The sequence below is a fragment of the Hippoglossus hippoglossus genome, chromosome 17 (genome assembly GCF_009819705.1).
Source record: "Hippoglossus hippoglossus isolate fHipHip1 chromosome 17, fHipHip1.pri, whole genome shotgun sequence".
In the NCBI taxonomy this organism is placed as follows: domain Eukaryota; kingdom Metazoa; phylum Chordata; class Actinopteri; order Pleuronectiformes; family Pleuronectidae; genus Hippoglossus; species Hippoglossus hippoglossus.
In genome coordinates this window covers 16,246,068-16,266,743 of record NC_047167.1, presented here as the reverse complement: position 1 = coordinate 16,266,743, position 20,676 = coordinate 16,246,068, and the positions used below count along the sequence as shown (strand labels likewise).

Sequence of the window (20,676 nt, the reverse complement as noted above, 5' to 3'; positions counted from 1 at the left end):
ATGAGATTTACTTGAAATAGTTTTTTACACTCTGAGTTAATCGCTGTCATTAAAAGGAACAATTTCCCAGTTTTAAAGAACTGTAAATCATGTAGGTACAGTACATCTTTGACCTGAAAATCAAACTGGAACGTGAGAGGTAAGAGGGTGACCCGAGGACGGTGATCCCTCTTTTGCTGTGCGTGTGCAGCAGATGCACCACCGAGGACCTGTGGACCAGATTACCACCTCAGGGCTTGGTGCTCAGCCCAGCTGGGCTGTCTATACAGCAGGCAGCAACGCAGCATCTATTCTGTCTAAGCCTCCCAAAGACCTCTGGAGGACCGGCGTGAAAAACCCTCGGAAAGGACTTAGCAAACAACTCTTAGCCTTGAGGACTCCCTCGTATTTTTTTAATCCATTTGTGTGTGAACACTTGGCTGAAATGATGACACGGTGCAGAGGTGCGGGAGGTGAGCGATTGTTGTGGTGCGGGACGTGTTTTGTTGTGTCGTATGCATGCATCAGGCAGTCACTTAAAGAAGTGCTCGCCGTTCCCGTGAATTAACGAGCAGTTGGGAAGAACAGGCCAAGGCGGTGCCATCTGTAAATGTCACAGGCACTGCTTGCTCATTTTACACATCATTAAAGCCAATATTCCTAACCTGTATCAGAGCAATCAGGAGCAGGCCATTACTGCGACAGGGGCCCCGGGGGAACCACGACCAAACTCAGAAAGAAGAGAGCAGGGAGGGAGAGAGAGAGAGCGAGAGAGAGCGAGAGAGAGAGATAGAGTACACTCTTTATCTATCTGACACACACACACACACACGATTCTGAGTACTTTTACAGGCCCACGCACATGCTCACACAAACAAGATGCACACCTTCCAACAATAAACAAACACATGAAATCAGCACCAACACCACCAGCCTAATAGCTAGTGCATTTAACAACAGAGCCGAATGAAAACGGGACCAATTATACATATATCTGTGGGCAGTGTGTATGGAGCCCAAATGAGAATCTTGTTATTCCTTTCCCTCCGTTCTGTGGCGCTCACAAAGCTAAGCCATTACAAAGAGTGGAGGCTCCAGGGACAGCTTTCGGAAATGAGAGCGAGTCGGGGAGTGACAAAACAAAGTATTGAGATAAACACCCACCATTAGCACAGGCAGTTAAACCTCCATTTCCTAATCCTCAGCTGGACTCCAGAGGATATTAACCCTTAGTTTACTAAAGAACAGGACAATAGGAGACTGGATTAACTTGTCCTCTCAGTGCAAACTTCACATTATTATTGATTATTGACAGTAGGCGCAGGTTAATCTGTCTCGTAGAGGAAAGGGGACACATGCTCTCTATCAGTAAACGAGTCAGAACCATTAGGATTTTAGTTTGATGCTGTTTTTTTCTGATTTAACCTTGAAAACTTTTGTAGTAACACACTTGAAGGCCTTTTCCATTCTTTTCCGATGCTTCCAGTTGAAACTGATTAACAGAAAATTGGGTCTAGACATCTTCTTGAGTTTGCCTTTTACAATTACGAAGAAAGAAGCAGGAGATCTTCCAGGTCATGCAGAAGGCAGGACGTATAAATTCCACTACAGAAATCACGTGTTTTTGTTTATAGCATATCAGCCAATGTCAGCCCTGATGGTTAAAAGCTCTTGAATCTCCTGGTCTTTCCAAGTTGACATCTTCATCATCTTCTACGCGTACTATGGCCCCTCCTATTCATCCTGAGGTATTTGTATTCTTTTTCTTTTTTTCAGCTTTGCCACACATGTTTTTGTGGACATTTCACCGGAGGCCTGACAGGAAAAACTGCAGAACATATCTGGAGCAACTGACTTGGGACATATACGTTCCCACATACAGCCCAGACAGCTTGATTGTATGATGCTCCTCCTCTTCTTCATACAGTAAATGAATGGGTCTGTCAGCAGCTCGTTTATTCTGTTACTCTGATGAAGAGGTCGAGCTGAAACATGCTGGTTAACGAACTACTCTTCAACCTTCTATTATTCTCACAGTAATGCAATATTATTCACACTGCATATTCATTTAAGCACCTTGGCAGTGCAGGGATGTTGTTTGTTTTGTGTATTTGAGCAGAATGACAATACATTTAATTTTAAACAGGGATTTCACTGCTATATTTACAATTGTGAAAACATGTAAACATATTATGTGCATTTTTGTAATTTTCTGGTCACATTCAATCACTGATTCAAACTATTTAATTAAACTTAATTCTTGAGGAGAGGTTGTAATATCGTTGACTGCTAAGTGTGTCTAGAAGATTATCATTAACCCTATCATCACCCTTTAAAATTTACGGATTCACTTACTCTAAACATGAAAGTTATTTTCTTATCGTCCTTTTTCAAATAATTAAGAATTTGCAAAAAAATTAAAGTTAAACAGCCTCAGTTATGTGAGTGAGTTCATAACAGCTGCATGTCTTTCTTCCTTTTTTCTGTGATCTTCTAGTTTTTATTTAAGTTTTCAAAAATGATGAGATTTGGTTAAATGTGACGTCTCCATCTCAAATTGCATCAAATCCTATCTGGCAATGCAGATGTAAATCAAGACCTTAACACCTGCTTTACATTAGAAGCATTGGGACAAACACTTGGCTCCTGCTTTCTCCCTGATTTCTGTGACCTTCGCACATGTAAATATCCTCATCCATAAATATCTAAGCATCAGGGAAGGAGCCTCTCGACACAACTTCCCTCCGATCCTGCTCCTCCCTCTCTGGAACCCCCCAAAAACAATGAGTATTTGATACACTTTCTTTAAAAGAGAAATACATTAATGATGCTCCCTGACAGTCTGCATTAATCAGAGGGGGCTCCCCCTGAACACAACTCTTTATCGGCCATCGATTTTCCAGTGGGTTTATGGCGAGCGACACACCGAGAGAGCTCGTCGCCGGGTGGCTGCTGGGAAACACATTACGGGGCTGTCAGTTGTCTCGCCATGCATCCTGCATCATTCTTTAAGCACATGAGAAGTTCATTACAGCACACAGCTCTGACAGTGCATAGGATATTAGGGACTGTGTCCGTTGTGCATATCCTTGGTGGAAGTGCAGACGTCACACAGGATTCATAACGATTCAAATCCAGCTTTTAACATTGATTTGAAATAAATATGGCTCCACACTGATGTAGCGCAAGTTCCTTTTTATAGCCAATACAACATAGGCTGTGTTTAAACAACCTAAGCAGCGGTCTGAAGCACATGGAGAAAGTGCATTTAGGGTGTGTCCCAATCCACTCATGTTGGTTTAGTTTCACTTGCACCATAGCAGGTTACAATTCTAAGGGCAGATTTGCAGGTAGTAAGAAAGAATGCTCGTCTGCAGATGAAACCGATTCGCTTGTGCTCGAGATGAAAGGATTCCACCGAAGCTCCCTGAGGTGGAGCAGGTGAACAGGTAGTAAGTGTAGCCACATGTTTATTACCTACGTTTTGTTTGTCTGTTTGTTAGTTTGCAAGAATACGCAAAAAAAACTACTGAACAGATTTCCACAAAACTTGGTGGAGGGATGTGGTGAAGGTTGGAAAAGAAAGGATCTGAGTAAATGGGCGGATCAAGGAATTAAGTTTCACACAGAATTCATTCAATCCATGGGATGCACATGCACGATCGTTGCTCTCATGCACAACAGATTCCGAGGGACAAGTGCACGGACTAAAGAGTGAAAGACAAGTTCTAAATAAATTGCAAGCCACCTACGGGTTCCTGCACAACAGCAGTTGCACCTATAGCTGGTTCCACCGTGTTTTCTCCGGAGGAGGTGCATGTCTGAACGCAAATGACCGAGTGAGTTTCTCCGCAGTCTCTGCAGATTTTCTCCGCCTGGCCTCCTAGTATAATGTTCGTACAAATCCAGGAGAAGTTGATGTGTGAACACGATCTGTGTTGTTAAGAAAATCACGTGATCTCCGCAGCAGAGTTAATACGTCACTTCCTGCCTCTGCCTGCTGCTCCACCTCTGACGGTTACAACTTTATGGAGGATAGTGCGATTGAGTACATGGCAAACAGCACCACACACAGCTATAGAAGTCAGCCACGGAGCAAAACCCCAAGTTAGAGATCTCTAAAGTTATTATGAGAACATTTTATTGCTTCATTAAGAAACTGCGGTGTGACAAATTAGAATTTGGCAGCCGCCACTTTCTACATAATTAAAAGGAAACGCTGGTAGAGGTTTGTGCTCTCATGTGCTGTTCTATAGTTACTATTTTGATGATGATGTGCCCTTAAAATAACACTGAAATACTGTTTTTGTTGATAAATTGATAAACGCACATGAGCACTCAGATGGATGCAATGGGTAATTTTGCTATTTTATCAACATGGCTGCTGGACAATGTGTCACTCTGTGGGCCGAGTGTAACATCAGGCCCTAAAGGTGATTTTAAGACCTGTTTGAAAGTTTATGTGCAAATATTGTTTGCTCTTTAGCCTTTTATAATCATAACAAGGAAGATGAGGTTGTATGTGTGATTTTTCTGCCACTTCAGCAGCCAAGCAGAGGAGGCTCGCTAAGTACTGTGGTGCCACATTTGGAAATAATGGTGCAGCTACAGTTTCTTCCCATGAACATCCTACACGTTCCATGTTGGCCAAAATGATTTCTCACCTTAAGACGCTCACACTGTTTTGATTGATGATGCTTCACAACTACTAAAATTCAATTTCAGCCTGCATTGCACGCTTCTGATTGCCCCGTAAATGAGACAAACTGATAGCAATTTATTCAAGGATCCCACCTCCCCTCTCTCTCCCTCTCTCTCTTTCTCTCTCTCGCGCCTGTTCTTTCACTGGGAGACACAACTCACATCCCAGACGTGGGCGAATCCAATATTTAAGTGATATGTCTGTATTCCAAAGCATTCAGCAGAACAGACAAGTTGATGCTAATAGAAAACCTCACAGAGAACAATGAAAAAGATAGAAAACAGTGAGCGTGTTTGATAATGTGAGAAACATTTGCAATCTGCCTCCTCCAGTCTGATTGCTCTCACACTTCCTCTGACTTGGGTTATGGTGGATGTAGGACATTTATCAACGAGATCTGATAATGTTTGGTGATACCAGCCATCACTCAGTCGATGTGCTTTAATGTGACTGTGTAATTCTGCCAGGAGACACCCATTAAGAGCTAAGCAATGTCAAATAAAAGTGAAGGAATGGACGTCCTCAAAAGAGTCCAGGTTTGCGAAGTTGCCGGGAGCTGCAGACTGCTTCTGTATTTACAAAGCAACTCATCACATACGATCAAATGTAAATAATGAGTCCAACTATGACAACTACTACTGATGCTGATGTGACCACATACTACAACTTCCTAACTCTATGAACAGTTAATGCCTGTGAATTTGCAGAATCTGTAGGTGAAGGACAAGATTTTGGGGTCGGAAGCCTTCTGGTTTTCATTTGTAGTTGACCAATCCGTAGAGATTAGCCAAAAATGTCGCCTGGCCCTAAAACACCTACCGTTTGTTTTTTGTGTTGACAAATATTCGACTTGTGATAAAAGAAACTAGTCGGACTGTAAACGCCAATCGGCCACGGGAAGTCTTGGCACAGATATCCGCTGAATAAAACCCCAAAATAGTGCCCATCGTCACGAATGCTCATCTACTAACAACAACAAGACAAAGTCTAAACTACATAAGTATATTTCTGGACTGTGTGCGGTCATTGTGTGAAATTGAGGATGAAGTTGAAAACCATTGTGGAACTAAAACCGACCAGTTAATATCTTAGTGACACCATTGTTTCGTATTTGCATCCCGACTTCTATCAGCCCTGATCGGCTCAGTCGGACATTACACAGACTTTGTACGAGGTAGCTGGCAGTGCAAAGTCGGTTTTATGTCCGGTTCCACTGATTCGGACATTTGCGTTCACATTAACAGCTCCTCTGGGTAAAGTCTAGAAAAGTTCAGGGGTAGCAGCGCATGTCTAAAAGCTGCAGCTTTTGGGGTGTCTCCTGCATGCCGGCTAAACTGGTGGACTCTCTTCTGTGGAGAGTAGATCAAATTGTATTCAAAAGTTACAAGATTTGTTGCCGGGAGCAATTTTGGAAAAAGTCCCTAAAAGGTGTCAGATAATTAAATGTGTTAGTGCCAGTTCATTTTGAAAGAGAGACAGTAAATGAGGGAACTCCCGGACATCGGCTGGCTGACCAATGGCGTAACTCGATCACAAACTAACTTGGGGCAGTAGCGCTGGAGCGTGGCCGGACCGGCCTCGCACAGCACCACTTATCTCACAGCACTTATCTCCGAGCTGCTGATGATGTTCGCTCTGAACAACAATGTGGTCAACAGACCCATTCAGACTTTAAAGAGCAGCTGTCAGAGACCATGATAAAAAAGTATAATGATTATAAATGCTAAGCTCCATTTAGGGGGCGTCAATGCCATTGTTGTTGTTATCCAGCGTATCAATCTTGTTGATTGATCATCGCTCTGGTGACATCAGTTTTATGGTCTCTGAAATGCGTCTCAGTGTTTTCACAATGCCATCCAATTAGGGCACTCAATTCATCATTGGGCTGGAGAATCATTATTAATTGGGTGGAGAGCCGACTGCCACTCCCCTGCTGAGAAGGGCAACGGCTTCTGGAGATCGAGCCATTCATACGGCAGTAAAAAGAGATGGGGGCTGTGACGGTGCAGAGCGCAGGGGGCCACTGTGGAGATACACAACTACATACCTCTATGTACCTCACAGACAAAGCCAGCCAGAAAATAGAGGATTCAATATTTGTTTTTATAATGAGAGGAGAAATCTGATCAGTGGATCACTGAATCGGTGAGTGGCTGCTTTAGGGCTCACTCGATTCAATAAAAAGAAATAACAAATGCATAGAAATAAGCAGAACAAGTTTCTCCGCAGTTTAATGTAGAAACTCTCTACTGTTTGTCTCATTCAGCACCAGCAGTTCCCTTCACTCCTCATATTCACTGAGTAATTCACCATTTTCTTCAACCCACCAGCTCAGAGCCTCATGAAGGAGCTGCTCATAAAGCTCAGGTTTAGCCTGTGTGTCGTCTGTGCACCTCCACTGACAAGATCCCTCACTGGCTTCACAACAAAGTGCTTATTGTGTTCAGCACAATCCATTTTGCATATGCAGAAGTAACTGAAACTCACGAGGGGTTCACTCTCTTGTGCTCCACATAGAGATTTATAAAATAATTAATCTTTATATGTGAATGTTCGACCACCCGCGTAACCCGTGAACAATTCCTTCTTTGCCGCAGAAGTTTTGGTAATTTCAAAATTAAAGCAGCAGCGTGATTTTTTGTTTGTACCTTCATTGCCTGCAGATAAGCCGTCTGGCTTTGTGATGCCTGTGCTCTTTTTCCGTCTGTGTTTCTTGCGGTTGGCATGAGGCGAAGGAGGCGGCTCGAGTTTCGGACTGGTCGCGCTGCCGACGCTGGAAGTTGTTGGATCACTCATCCCATTAGCTGAAAGAGACAAACGGAAAAAAAGACCATAACTATTATTATTATTATTATTATCATTATTATTATTATTATCAAACTAATATAACATAAAGTAAATTGCTTGTGTTTTTAAAGTTAAATACTGACCCACTAATGGGTTAGTATTATATGGGTAATAAGCTCTGTCCAGATCATTTAAGTTTCCAGTTAGGAGATGTTATGCTCATTCACCAAGAAATTTTACACGGGAATAAATGTGTTAATGTTCAAGATTGACCATTTAAAGGGAAAGTGAGGAGAGGTGTGCATCACTGTGCATCATTGTGAAATGACACAGAACATGAATAATGAATGACATTATTAGAGCCTCATGCAAAACAGGGGCAGACTTGTCACACATCACAAATGAGCGGTGGAGTTGGAAATGGCTGTGAGTGCTCCAAAAGTAACTGTGTGACTCGGGCTATAGATGGAGGACAGGTATGAGGCCATCAGTGAACAAATGGTTACCTGAGTTAGCCCGCAGCAAAGCTCTCTATATGACTGTCAGGGAGTGACAGGGGGGGCTAAGAGCCGGCTTTGTTTCTTGTAAGTGATTTTATAAATGTGATATTAACCTGTGCTACCGTTGGGCAAAGGGATAGGAGGCATGGGACGATAGGAGGGGGGTTGTCAGCTTGCCATCTTTCTGATTTCCTGACATTTGACATCACTTTCCCTTCTTTCCCCCTCCGGATGCCATTATGAATCTGGGAGTGGGGGCCAGGGGCCTGGGGGAAGGAGGGAAGGGAGGGCCAGTAGATGGGCCCCATATTGCTCTCCTCTTACCACCCTGTGTGGGGCTGGCAGCCTCCTCCATTGTCTCCCATCAAAAGCTCATTGTAGTGTGGCAAACTCCATTCATTTCCCCGTGCACCGTCCCAGCCCCAGGGGTGGAGTGCAGGAGGACAAGGGGCTCAGGGATTATTGCTGTTGTCGTTGCCAGTTGCACATGCTATAATGTGCGGCAGTGTGCCATTAGCCAGTGTACAACATTAGGCCTAATTCGGTCATTACCTTTAGGGAGATGGGGCTGTCTTGGAGGAGGGAGATGGGCTCAGCGGGGGACTGACGATGCTAACGTGAGGGAAGAGTGGAGCTCTGGAGGCCCCGGGACGCATTGTTTGAGCGTGGGCAAAATATGGGAGACAACACCTGAGACAACACATTGCTACGTCCATACTCAACTTCAGATCCATCACGATGGGAACTGATGTTTACAAGAATTTAATTTGTGGGGGAAAAAAATATATATCGCAAAATTCATCTGTAATTTGTCAGACGCCAAGAGACCCTAGCATTAATATTTCAGCATTAATAGTCATGTGTTACTTGAAAAATAGTAATATTGATTATATGCCGTCACATTAATAAACATAACATTGGTGGGTGTGCTGTTACATACATTAAGCTCTCTGGTGATTTGAATGGCAGCACACAGCCACACATGTAGCAGCTCTTAGCCGAGGCGTCTGTTTCAATTTCCCTGCTCTCTTACAACAGCCCCCCTGAGACGAGTCATTAGCTGGCTCAGACAGCTGGGGGCACAGGGGTCCTCAATGTGCAACCCCCCCCCCCCCCCCCCCCCCCCCCCACCCCCAACCCTCTGCGTCCTCCTCCCTCTCCATCCCAGCGTCTGTCCCGCCAGCACAGCTCCGTATGGCGGGTGGAAGACGCGAGCGCCGACCTGCCTCAGACGTGACAGGCAGCATTTGTTTAATGTCGCTTGAGGTTAAAGGGGAGGGCGGCCCCTCGGGGGCCCGGGCCGTGTCATAAACACCTCTAATTATCAATTTCTGCCCCTAATGTTGTGGAAAATGACCCCGGCCATGCTCAACCGGCACCTGAAACATATACTGGGTGATATTTCTCCCTTTGTTTGCACGAATCAGCCTTTAAGACGTCTGTAACATGAAGGTATGGAGCTGGAAACACCAGCGAGCGACAAAGCAAAAGCATTCTGATGGTTTTATATGATGTGAAGTCTCCGGCCTTTAAGTGGTTCTCCGCTCTGAGCTATGCATGATTGCCAGATTATTTCTTAAATTGAGAATTATGAAGTTGGAACTGGATTGTTTCGGCGCGTAGACGATTCACAGTGGCGTTATTAGCCGGCTATTAGCGTGTATGAGGGCCATCAGCCACCAAGCTGGGTAATGAAGCACACTGGGATCAGGAGTCTCTCTCCTACTCAGCTGAGATCACCTGGGCAGCCGAATAGGTAGGAGCCTAACCTGTGATTACACTGCATTATACTCCCACCACGGAGATGACAGTTTAAACACGTTTCAGGATGAAGGCTGTGGGTAAGACAAAGAGGGGGCCGCTAACAGCTTCCTGCCTTCACCAATGCCAAACTGCGAATGAATGAGAATGGGTGGGGGGGGAATGGGTGAGGGAGAGCGAGGCAGGGGGGGGGGGTGAAGAGAAGGGGGGAGTCATTTCATTGTTATTCAAGAGGCTTTGGGTGAGGAGCACTATGATTCCACCAGGCCCCTTGACATGGCAGCCCTGCCTGTCCTCAATCAAAACCAACAGCTGCAATTAATGGCAAAAATTAGAAACAATCACCGCCTCCCCTTATTATCCTCAATTAGAGCGCGCTAATCAAGGCCTGATCGCGCTCCGCTGCTCTCTCCAAACTAAATGTCAAACTTCATTACGGCCCGGCGTAGAAATCAAACGCCCCGCATGCTATCACCCTCGCATCAGGAGGCCGAGACATAAAACACAGTGCCACAGGAAAAGGCTATCTGTGCATTAACTACCTGTGTCCTGATATGCAAACTAAGAGGAGAAAAAAGCACGGCTACAGGAATGAACGCGGTGCAGCCGGCGAGTCGCAGGTGATGCAGACTTTTCTTTGGCCATTAAAACGGTCCTAATGAGCGCAGATTTATCATTATGTCATGATAGTCTGGATTTAAACTCATGTGGTAAAGTGTTAGATCATTATTTGATCCATTATTTTTCTCATGGATTGATCTGATTATCTTCTTCCATAAAATGTTGGAACATAGCAAAAACAAGGGGAAGTTTTACGTGCTTAAATATTTGCATAAGGCCTTAAAGGTATGTCGCTATACCGACTGAGGAAACAAGAATATTTCATAAATGATACAGAAGAGCAACAAATATTCATATTTGAGAAGCTGGAGCAGTGAATGTTTGCTGGAAATCAACTGAAATGACTTATTGAGATTAAAAACTGATTCAGAATAATTTTGAACTTGATCAATTAAACATTTCAGTTCTAGTCCCGACTGAGTCACTTTTTTGTAAAATGTAAAAATGTGAAACAAGTAAGTTCTTTTTTAAGCTTAAAAACAAATCGGCAATTTCTACATAAGTTCATTTGTTATAATTTTCAGGTCGTGAACTGCAACATCTCCATCATCTCACCATAGGATGATATTGAATTCATTATTGAATGAGCACCTATGAAGGGCACTGATTTGCAGGAATCCTTTGACGTTGCGAACGTGACATTACTCACACTTTGACTTAAGTTCCTGTCATCGACAATCCAATCACATCGCTCCGGCAGCTGTTTGAGCGTCGCGCTTTTAATTCAGGTTCAAAGATTGAGGTGTACCGAGGAGAGCAGCATCTAAACAAGCTTGCAGTGCATTAAGAATGGCCGCCTTTATGAATGCAAGCAATGGAAAAATTGGGCCGGGATTTAATCAAAAATCTGCGCTCAATATTCAAGCGACGTTAGTACCTCTGGCTTCTGCCAATAGGTTTACAAATGAGCACATTCTTTAAATAATATGGAAATGGTTACCTGGCTAAGACGCATTCATTCTCCGGCGAATCATCAATCTGCTGTTTTTGCATCTCAGAATCACATTTTGTTTTAACCTGCAACCTTCACCAAGGATAATGGAGTGATTGGGCTTGGTTCGAGTCAATTCAGTCGACAAGACATGAGCCCCCGTCCCCGCGGAACACCCTCTATTGATTATTGAAGGCACATTAGGATGAGAGATAAGAGGGTCGCATTTCAATCAGGTTTGTGTTTTCTGATCGGCTTCGCACTGCAGACACGTCCTCTGATTCTGATCCTTCAGTCGTCTGGAGACATAAAAACGAGTCGTTCTGAGAAAAAGTTTTGGCGCTTCCCGTGCACATTACAGGCCTTAAACCGCGAGCACTGACTACACACCGATTACAGAGAAACTCCTTCCCAAGGACGAACAACAGATCCATCATGTGAGAAGAAAAAACACGTTTCTACTATTATTTTCAGCTCATTTGCCTCATTGGAGCTCATTTGTGGTTACCTTAAGAGTATAGCATGGAAATAATTGAAGGAAATAGAATAATGGAGCAGATTGTGGATTTGATTTAGTTGAAGTCTGGATGTTGGTTAATGAGCTATGTTAATATTGAGAGCTTTGCAGCTTCCCAAACAAGGAAATGAGAAATTCTAGAGTCATCTTATTTGTCCAGACCGCGACGGTTAGGAAATTCTATTTGTCCGTTGCAGACCAGCTTCCCCACACACACACACAATATTTCACCCACATACACACACACATTATAATACAGATGCAAACACTCTCTGTGGCAAAAACTCACATACAAACAGCTAAAAAAAAAAAATATTCAGCAAACACACACACACACACACACACACACACACACACACACACACACACACACACACACACACACACACACACACACACACACACACACACACACACACACACACACACACACACACACACACACACACAACCCAACACACGCACTTGCGCTCATTTATTTGAGGACCCCACGAATCTAAGTAATTCTGCTTTGGGCATGCTGCTGATGGGAGGCAGGGGTAGGGGGTGATGGAAGTGCCTGCGTCCAGGCAGAATTGATCGTTTGGCAGCTCCAAATGAGAGACAGGCTTGTCTGCGGAACCACGAGGGCCATGCAGTTGGACTCCAGCGGCGCTCATAAAGTGCGCTCTTTAAACTGCCGGGGCCCCTGGGAGCCCATGGGGAGGGAGGGAGCCGCCGCCGCGCTAATGAGAACTACCAGAGTGCAAACATGCATGGAAATGACTGTTATTCTGTTGATGTGCATTTAAGTGCTTTTTTACTGCCAACCACAAAGAGAGGGAAATAACTGGTGATGAATGGTACCCCCGAAAAGCATTCATTTTCCTCTTCGGAAGAAAAGAGGAAAACAGAGGGAGGAGGAGGAGGGTGCAGAGAGTAAGATGGAAGGTAAAGACGGGGTGGGGAGTTGCGGAGGGAGGCAGGGAGGGGGCAGACATGCATGGTGAATGTATTATCTTATTTCACTCAAGTACAGTGACAGGGCGCGATGTGACACCGAGGCAGTGAGTGGAGATGCATCGATGGCGGAGAGTTAACCGTCACCGCTCCTCCGCTCCGAGCACGGCGCCTCCATCAAAGAGCTGCCACCAAAAAGGTCACAGCGATCACAGACATGATCACCTCGTTATGAAAATGAGGCTTGTTACGCACGTCGGAGAAATTCAGGAAATGGCGTCGCCGTCACGCCACAGTTGTAGTTCAGATTCGTTCTGATTTGTTTTTTAATGCACTGAGCTCCTCGTCTTTGAGGTGGTGATATCTGACTTTTAGACTTTGGGATGAGAGAGTAGAGGGTCTTACGGGCTCCGCTGCTTGTACTGGTGTTGATGGCTTCATTCCACTGGTCGGCGCTGGACACGGAGAAGGAGCGCTGGTGCATGCCGTCCTTACTGCCGCCAAACACCGAGCCGCCGGTCTGCAGGGACGAGCTGCTGTTGGAGTGAGGAGCACCTGGAAAACACGAGACAACAACCAAAAACATGAGTCCTGGTTTCTCACGTTACGTTTGATTTCCTGACTGATTGTTTCCTTTGAAGGAAAAAAGTCTGTAAAGAAGTGACAATGATGTAATTGAGTTTTTTAGTAGTTTCTACAGCACTTTAATGCCACTGCCACCTTATTTGTGCAAATCTCTCTGTCAAACAACCCCCTCCTCACACAGACACACACAGTAGCGCTCTCCCTCCGCCTCTGCCTCTAATTAGCCCTTAATTAACAAGATACACTCTGAACGCTAATTATCTCGCCTCATCCCTCTGACTGCCACATCGATCTCCACTGGCGTCAGCAGGCGTTCTCTCCCCAACTTCCAATCAGGCGAGCCACGGACGCCTGGCTCTCTTTACTAATTCATGGGCTAGGCTGCGCCATGTGAGGTCCTTCCCTCCTGTTCACGAGCAGCCGCTACAACTCGTCCTAACTACTCGGAAAAACTCCATAGATACATTTCACAGGCACGTGAGGGGAATCCAAATAACAGCTTAAGCTTTAATATGCAATAAACCGAAATAAAATAATTGATTCCAAACTTGACAATTAGGGTGTTTCCCCCAGAATTTGTTTTTGTAAAATTGAATTTAAAATATTTTGAATCACCTAAAAAAAAAGATGGGTTGTTTACAAATAAATTACCCGTTAGAATATACATTTTCACAATATCTATCACCTAAAATCTTCGGGTTACACAGCTACAAGGAAAAACTAATCAAATATAATAAGATAAATGGATAGTGACATTTCGAAAAAAAAAGAAGTAATTTCTCTGATGTTTTTCTTTATCTTATAGGTATCACACATCAGGTCCTTTTATTCAACAATTACAAGAGAATATCAGTTTCTGATTGAGGTGACAATAACAGAAAATATAGTGTGCGGGTCGTGTGTAAAGTAAACTAAGCGGCACGGGTGCTTGTTAGGATAATATGTCCTACTCATTATCTAGAGTAATAAGTGTATCAAATTCACATAATCATGTCTAATTAGTATCAGTAATTATCTTGTTGGGCCCGGGAATATTAATCTTCGGGTCCCAGAGGGGAGGGAGCAGAATCGCAGCGAGAACGGGCGAGAGAGCGAGGGAATCATGCTGAGGAGCGCCGACTAAATTAGCATGCTGAAATCAGAGCGGAGGAGGAGGAGGAGGAGGAGGGGAACAGGAACGAAGAGTAGGGGTACTGGAAAGAAAATGTAGAACTTTGTTTTTGAAAAAAGGAGATGGATGAGCGATCCAGTAAATAAGTTCAGGACGTCTATAAAAAGGCCTCTGATTGCCCGTATCATTAATGAATTAAGGGCATTTAAGAATATGATTTAATAAACAAGCAGAGCTGCGTGTTGCTTTGTTGTCAGCAGAGACCTGATATTACACAACTACATGTTTGATCATCATCATTGTTATAACAAAAACGCTGCATATCAGACAATTTTTATTCCCAAAGTTTGACTCTATCATGCCATACAAAAAGATAAAGGAAAAAAAAAAAAAACTCTTATAACTACAAGGCAACTTCGATTGATATTCAAAATTCAACAATCAGGTCTAATTGTCAAATTGGATGCTAATGATTAATGAATTATACATGGCTGTACCCATTAGTCCCCAGAGACCACTCCTGCATAAAGGGGAGGATAATGTAATTACAGTGGAGAAATAATCAGCTCGTGGCATTAAAAGAGCAGTGTACTCCCAGCTCCAGCCAGGCCTGACTCCATGTGTTCTCCAGCTTTAACACTGGAGCTACACAGTGGACTGTGGTCGTGACTGATGTACTGCAATGTAGGATCAGATCTAATGGCTGGATGGGGTCAAGTAGAAATAAACCAAAGTGTCATTTCATTTCAATCTAATAAATGTTCAAAAACAATTTTTAAAAAAATACTATAATGCAGGAAAACCTTTTAGTTGGACAGAAGTAATACATCTCTTTAATTAACATTATGGTAAATGATTGTTTGTGATTTTATTATGATCCTCTGCTAAAGGTATAGGGCACAACATCAAACCTATACAAGGCCCAATTCCATCATTGCTTCTGTTCATCAATGTATCATTATATCCACATCATATCTAATTTTATGATTTAAACTCAACCATCCAGCTTTGAAACTGTATGAAATCTAGACAGTGCTAACTAAAAAAGAAGAAGTAACCAAGTACTTTCTTCAACTTTACTTGAGTATTTCAATGGCTAATATTTAATAGCACTTAATTTAATTGACCGCTATAGTAATTAGTTAAAAAACATCATGGATTTTTATTGATTAAACTCAACAGCTTAAAGTAAAGAAATCTGCATCCAACTCAAAATGCATCTTAAACATTTATGTATAGGTATTAATGATAAAATCATTTAACATTTAATAATAAGACAATGAGGAAGCAGGCTATAATGAGTGCTTTATCACATCTTGCTGATAATACTACTTAATTACATTGGAGGTGTAAAGGTGTTAATCACTTTTAATTGATTACTTTCACATTGTGGTATTACTATTTTTACTTAAATAATGAATGTGTGTACTTCTTCGCACTACTGCGTGTAGATACGATCATAAAAATCGTAATCAATAAAGATGAGGAAGATACAAAATTATTAAAGATGTTACTACATGAACCTCTGCACGTTTCTCGTCAGAAATAACGAAAATGTACAAAGTGTGAACCCAGATAATGAGAACTTCTCCCTGACTGTATCATCATGTCGTGTATATAGAGATAACAGAAGCCATATAGTGTGTGTGTGAGCTGCAGGCTATCCAGGGCTGGGGTGTTAAGTAGAGGCGATGGATTAGCGGGGAGCAGCGCTGCCTTGCTTCTCATTTCTCTTTAGGCCGGGCCGTCAGTGAGCTGATGAGCCGTGACGAGGCCTGACCCCTCCGTGGAGTTGTTGCCATTATGTACAAGTAGTGGGATAATGAAGCATTCATGCTAATGTGGGCCGGGCAGCACATCATCTGTGTGTAATCCACCGCCATCGCCCCGACCACCGCCCAGTTGCAGCCCTCCAGCCCTGACACGGCTGCCAGTCAGACGTTCATATCCATACCTAGGTTTTATATGCTTTCATTTCACACAATATGTGCCTCAAAGTAACTCTACATCATCCACATTAGTCTGATTCCTAACTTATGTAAATATTTACTGCAGATTTTTATTGATATTTGTTTGAGCTGAGTAAGAAATGTAGATTAAATTGTCAGAGGTCACTGTGTCCCTGTGACAAACTTTGGATGTGATTTCCATAAAGATGAAGCAATATGAAAAAAAATTATCCAAAATTGAACAATGAACAATGAGTAATTCTGCATTTATAAAATCACTTTATATGTATATTTATTACACATATTTTTAATTAAATTAAGCAATAAAAAATAGCTTGAGGCTTATCTTAAGGATATTTGTTGTCACAACAACCAATTAACAGCCAGGTACCAAGAGCTGAAAGCACCAGCTTCAGTCAGATGCAACATTTGAGTCGTGATTAAATTAAGTAGATCCTATTCGTTATAATAAGTTATCACAGGGCACTTTTCATTGAGAGCAGGTCCAGTCTATACTCTATACTCGTATTTAAAGACACCAAACATTCCCCCATGAGCAAAAACTTCTTTCCAACAGTAGAAACCTCGAGTAGAAGTGGGCTCGGAGTCAGCCGCTCTGTGCCTGTGGCATAAGGAGGGCATAAAAAAACTAGTAGGCAAGCAATCAGAAAACTAGAAGCTTCCAGCTCCTTCCACTATAAGTGGTGGTAGTGGAAATACAAATTAATGTTCTTGCTCATGTTACATTTACTTAATTGGCAAAGGCCTTTGTCCTAAGCGACGTGCAAACAAGACCCAATAGAAGCCGGAGAACGGAGCTTTGAAAATGTAGTTTAAAAAAAACAGACCAGACTAAAACATTTACAATTCCACAATTCACATGTTTCTGTTCTAATCTCTTATAAAACAAGATCCACTTTTGATTTGATATGAATATAAATAAAAGTTCCAGTGCAAATGAACACAAGATAGGTGGTAAGGATATTTGATATGAAGTCTACTACTAAAACTACTACATCCAGAGTGTGTTTAACAAAAGAAAATAATGGGAACCCTTCATTCATACCACACACACACACACACACACACTGCACCAGTGCTGGAGGCAGATGTTCCATGAGGCTGCTGCATGGTCAGTACGCGTTGGATGAGTACAGGAGACAAACTGTGGCGCAGAGTGAGAACGGACTGGGCTAAACACTTTCCTAAAACCTCCACCTCTTCTTCCACACGCCTCCCTCTCCCCCACAGGATTGATTAAAAGTGACTGGGCCCATTAATACTCTGATACAATGTATCTGTCGCCGGTGACACGGCAGGATGCGTGTTAACAGGGAGGATCATATTTAAAACGGTTCCGCTCCGCGCCCGGCGAAGGAATTAAACCTGGCCGCTTGGCAAACTCCTGGGCGCATGCGTTCTCTCATTTACTCTCCGCCTTCTCAACCTCTCCTCTTCATCTTCCCATCGCACCCCCCACTCCACTCCGCCCATCCTTCTCTCCGTCGCTATCCCTCTTCTCCCAGTGATTATAAAGGTCTTTAGATCTAAGGAATGAATGAATTACCAAAGGCAAAGACAAGGCTTGTGATTTGGATGCCGTGAATAAAAAATTACCCCTTTGTTCCCTTCATCAATTGCATGTCTAATGAAATCAAAATCCCGATCGCATAATCAGAAAAGGGTCCTCCACCCGGAGAGAGACCTGATGTGATTTGTAACCTTTCTTTTCCTAAGTGGAGATTAAGGCAAATCTCCCTCACATTGTTCCCTGATGCGCAAATGGATGGAAACGGAGAATCTTGAATTTGTCATCGAGGAGTCTCGTCCAGGAAATGAACATGAGGAGAAAATAACATTGTTGAGAAGAAAAAAAAAATAACTAAAGGAGAAAACAAACCAGTTGGCGCGGTTTCCCCGAAGAACCTTATCTGGCCTGTTTTTCATGCTGCTTTTGTCCGCCCTGATGCCCCCCCCTCAACCCAACACTCAAGGTTAACAGTCTGTGCGATGAAACAACCTCCGTCCAGTGTCCTCCGCTGTGTAAACTCCTACATCTTTCTGCTGGTGAGTGATTAACCCGTGCAGCGGTGGCAGCTCTTTGGCCAGGTTTAACAGTAACCAGGCCTGGACGGCGCCAGCGGTCCCGGCTGACCCGTCTCTGGCGCTGCACCCGCTCTCAACCGGTTAGACGCAGCCTGAGCGATGGAAGCACGGTGCCCATTTCACAGCTGATGAAGGGCCCCGCCTCCCTCTGGGGATCACTTTGCTAATTAGTATTAATTACTCTTAATTCTAAGCCTCAAATCCAATCACCGACTTCCACTCTTTTTTACGCCCGCCACACTCTCTGCAGCCTCCGGTGGCACAGGGTTATTTTTAAACTTGTTCGGTGGAGAAACTCTGGCACGATGGTCAGGACCAAAGTGTTTCTGATGCCGTGACCCCTCCACCACAGATGATGACAAATAACTAGGTCAGTGTCAAAGAGTGCAAGAAAACCAACCTCTGTGATTCTTTTCTGTGATATTTTCCTTTACATGGACGCGTTGTTTAAACACAATGTTAATCCCCTCTTTGGTAATTTAGAGAATTAATAGATTTCTCATAGATGCTCATTAAGTCATCATTGTGTGTGGTATGAAACAGCTGATTTGCATGAATGAAACATACAGACAGAAGATAATTAACCTGTTGGGAGCCATTTTTATGAATAATCGCAAACTGACTACATAGAAGATTAGCACAGTAATAAAAGGCTCATTGAGTAACCATTACATATTGTACCTGTGACTGATTTTCCTATGAGACCTCTCTGTACCTTCCACGTGTGCTTTTGATATAAACTTCAGCACGACAACTTCAAAAATTGACTTAAAGCTGAAATGTTGTACCAATTCCAAGACACAAACCACTGTTTTAATGATTATTTGATCTGCTGATTACTTTCTTAATTGAGCGATTAATTGTTTTATTATGAAAATCATGAAAAATGACTGTCCCCACTTCCTGAAGCACATGATTTTAAATTCCTTGTTCTGGTGATCAAACGTTTAAAAAACAAAGATTTACTGTGATATAAAACAGAAAAGCAGGAAATCCTAAAACTTGGAAAAAATATATCTTTAAATATGTATCTTAAGTTCTTAGTTAAATCATCCATTGATCAATTAAATGTTTCGGCTCTTGTAAAAACATAAAATAATGTCTTGGTAATTAAAAAAGTGCAACAGAACCAGAGGCCTTCAGCCTTGTGATGAGGCAGGGACATGTACCTGTGCTTCCGATGCCCAGCTGCAAGGCGCTGCGATCCTTGGTCAGCCCGTTGGTTTTGGGACTCGCCGTCGGGGCGACGGTGGCCACCGCCCTGGGCGGTCGCTTCCCGGGAACCTTGACCGTGGTCCTCAGCAGGTCAATCTCTTTCCCATGCACGTTCTGCATGTAGTCCTGGATCAAGTAAAGACACAAGCAGAGCACGACAACAGTAAGTGGTCCGCACTCGACACAAGTAGAGTCCAAATAATTTGAAATGTTTCCTTCAACTCAGGGGAGTGATTATACACAGCGGACCAACAAGAATCCAGGAATTATGGAGGGAAAAACAAATTAAAAGACGATTCAATTTCCATCCCCATTAGTCACAACCCATCTTCGACCCTCCGCTAAGGGTGTGTGATAGTGGGGAGATTATCGTAAAGCCATTACACGTCACCTGTGCCCACGCCGACGCTCCAAACAGCGAGATGCTGGGCTTAATGTATGCAAACAGTCTCATTCTCTTTCAATTTGCCCATTTGATGTGGTTTAAAAGCGACTGCCGCCCAAATGTGGGAAGCCAAGGTGAAAATCATTGGGCTCAGCAGAAAAAGACCCAGATAGCGGCGAGCTCGGCCTTTGCCGTCCCCCCACTGGCTCCTCTGCTTTATTACCGTATCATAAAGCACTCATTTCTTTCCCAAGCCTCCTCGCTAATTACCCAGTGAGCGCTCTCATTTCATTTTATTGCTGGAATTAACAGCCAGATCGAAGCGTGCAAAGCTATTAAGATGTGTGATTAAGCCACATTCAATTAGTTTCTACAAACAATTTAATTGATGTAGCAGATAGAATTAACAGAAGGTGATTGTGTGGATGGCTTGGCTGACTGCGAAATTAAAGGTTCCCCTCTTCCACTCTCAGTCTGCCTGCCTCCCTCCCTCTTCTCGTCCTCCCTCTCTCCTTCCCTCCATCTCTCCCTTCCTTACTCCTTCTCTGCTCCGCTGCTCCAAATGAGCTGGAGCTGTTACCGTGCTAA

At 43.4% G+C, this 20,676-nt stretch overlaps 1 protein-coding gene across 2 annotated transcripts in view; it reads right to left on the bottom strand.

The window, feature by feature from the left end:
• Positions 1-20,676, bottom strand: part of agap3 (ArfGAP with GTPase domain, ankyrin repeat and PH domain 3) — a 117,629-nt gene that overhangs the window by 18,758 nt on the left and 78,195 nt on the right. For both annotated transcript variants that reach the window (XM_034613195.1, XM_034613194.1), the window contains exons 11-13: positions 19,658-19,829; positions 13,143-13,292; positions 7,330-7,485 (exon numbers count right to left, since the gene is read on the bottom strand). In XM_034613195.1, coding sequence (XP_034469086.1) covers positions 7,330-7,485; positions 13,143-13,292; positions 19,658-19,829 — 478 coding nt within the window. The remainder of the gene's footprint in view (positions 1-7,329; positions 7,486-13,142; positions 13,293-19,657; positions 19,830-20,676) is intronic.